The 2,485-nt window shown below is 54.2% G+C and overlaps 1 protein-coding gene across 1 annotated transcript; it reads left to right on the top strand.

The window, feature by feature from the left end:
* CAOG_03015 (tRNA methyl transferase) lies at window positions 1-2,445 on the top strand. The gene is made up of 2 exons (XM_004363797.2): window positions 1-2,034; window positions 2,159-2,445. The coding sequence occupies exons 1-2, from the start codon at window positions 286-288 to the stop codon at window positions 2,351-2,353; spliced, it is 1,944 nt and encodes a 647-aa protein (XP_004363854.1). The 5' UTR covers window positions 1-285; the 3' UTR covers window positions 2,354-2,445.
* The last annotated feature ends 40 nt before the right edge of the window (window positions 2,446-2,485 follow it).

The raw sequence follows: 2,485 nt of genomic DNA, 5'->3' as shown, positions 1-2,485 counted from the left end.
GGTGTGTTGTGTTGTGATTTGTCAAATTGGAATAGATAGTGTACGGATTGTGTTTTGGCAGTGTTGGAGGTCAGTGGATGGCTGGGTGAAGGTGAGTTGAAGGTGAGCGAAAGCAGAGTTGCTCAGACTCGCTCAGAATTCAACTCTGAAACGAACAGCTGGCATTCACTACAGTCTCTCTCTCTGTCCCTTGTTTCTGTGTGAGATTGTATCGTGCTCCACCTGCTTCGGAGCTGCATTAAGAAGGGCTCAGTCTGAAACTTGGTGTCAAAGTGTCAAGTCCACATGCTGCTGGCAAGGCGAAGGTCGCTGCTCTTCGATCTGGCGGCTCCACTTTGCAGTGTGACTGGCATCCATCTGCGCACAGCGGCGACGCGTGCACCGATCAGGACGACGACGACGGCGACGACCAGCAAATCGACATCGTCATCACTCTCAGTAGGACCAAGATCAAGAGGATCACCCACTGCATCGCGACCGACGCTCAGCGCTCATGCAGATCAGGACGCAAGATTGCCACTACAGCACTACGCAGCCGGATTCGCAACGTCCATGATGATGATGATGAGGACGCCGTGGCATCGACTCTACTCCACTGAGGCAAACGCACCGCTACCGTTCCAGGCACCGAGACTGATCGACTCGACGCAGTTTCACGAGTATCTGAGCACATCTCCTGCATTCGACACGTCTCTACCAGCGAGTGCGACCGAGAAGGATGCAGACCAAGAAGCAGCAGAGCAAACTGCACAGCGCCGCTGGCTGGAGACCAAGACCCGCGCTGAAACAGATGCTGCCCTGCTCAACTTTAAGCAGTCAGCGACATACACAAAGGGCGTGAGCCAGCTTCGTCTGGATTCACGCGATTTGGAGCAAATACCGCGATCACACCCGACGTGGCCCGCTGGTGCACCTCCGCCTCGCGTTGCAGTCGGCGTCTCGGGCGGAGTTGACTCGACAGTCGCCGCCTATCTACTGAAACGGCAAGGACTTGATGTCATTGGGGTTTATATGAAAAACTGGGACGAGTTGGACGAGACTGGGCACTGCACTGGCGAGCAAGACATGCGCGACGCGGCGCTCAGCTGTGCAGCGCTGGGCATCCCCTTCCGCACGGTCAACTTTGTCAAGGAGTACTGGAACGACGTCTTTACAGTGTTTCTGCAAGAGTATCAGCGTGGACGCACGCCAAATCCGGATATTCTGTGCAATCGCGAAATCAAGTTTAAGGCGTTGCTCAATGTCGTCCAAACTTCGTTCGGTGCTCAGTTTCTCGCCACTGGACACTATGCCGGTGTCAATCGGTCTGCATTTGCAAGCGGACTGTCTCCTCATCCCCAGCTCATTGAGGCGCACGACAAGGCCAAAGATCAGACGTACTTTTTGGCTGCCATCTCGAGTGAGGCGCTGTCTCGCACCCTCTTTCCACTCTACGGGTTGGAAAAGCATCAAGTTAAGCGGATTGCACACGAGATTGGACTCATCGAGCTTTCTACTAAGAAGGAAAGCGTCGGCATTTGCTTTGTGGGCAAACGCCGCTTTGACCGTTTCATCTCCAACTACATTGCACCACAACCAGGATACATTGAATTGACCGATGGAACCATTGTTGGCCAGCATCAGGGGCACTTTTTGTACACGGTCGGTCAGCATCGTGGGCTTCCCGGTGGAGCCGATCAGTTTTGCGTAGTGGCCAAGGACAGCGCTCGCAATGCCGTCATTGTGACCAAAGCGAGCGCTATATCTCGAGCATACAAGATCTTTGGCGACACTGTCAACAAGTCGGGCACGACAGCGGTTCCAGCCAAGCTGGTGGATGCAAGCAATCTCGCGGAACCAGACCCGTCCTGCATGTACTCGCGGTCTATCGTGGTCAGTGCACCCAGTTGGATAGCAGGAGTACCACCACTGGAGCTTCAAGGCGGACAAGGCCAACAATTACGTTGTGGTGCGCGATTCCGGCATCGAGCGCCGATTGTGCCTTGCACCGTGACATTGCAATCCGACGAGTCGGGCCAGGCGAGTCCAGTCAAGGTAGGGTCGTTGTTGCGTTGTTTTGTAGTATGCATGTTGCTTTTGCTGGCGGGAGGGGGTTGTTTGGCGGGTGCCGACTGTCGACTTTTGCTTCTCACCGAACTTGGCTTTTTGTCTGCATCAGCTTCACATTCAGCTCGATCGGCCATTCGCTGCAGTTGCTCCCGGCCAGTTTGCTGCGCTATACCTGGACGGAGTCTGTCTCGGCGGCGGTGACATTGTCGAAACCGATGTTTTGCAAATGCTGATGGCACAGCAGGCCGAGCGCGAGCTGCACCCCAAACGCGAGATTGGATCTGGCAAACGGCGGTTCCCTTAGAGCAGAGAGATGTTTGGCTCTCTCTCTTCCAACAACCTTGGCAGACGTTTGAGCTTTTCTTGTACTTGTAGGCTTGTAGGATAAATAGGTTTATGATACTTTCAAACGATACAAACAAATGACACCCGAGCT

This window comes from Capsaspora owczarzaki (genome assembly GCF_000151315.2).
Source record: "Capsaspora owczarzaki ATCC 30864 unplaced genomic scaffold supercont2.4, whole genome shotgun sequence".
NCBI lineage: Eukaryota > Filasterea > Ministeriida > Capsasporidae > Capsaspora > Capsaspora owczarzaki.
Note: the sequence above shows the minus strand (reverse complement) of the source record. Positions and strands in the feature narration are given on the sequence as shown.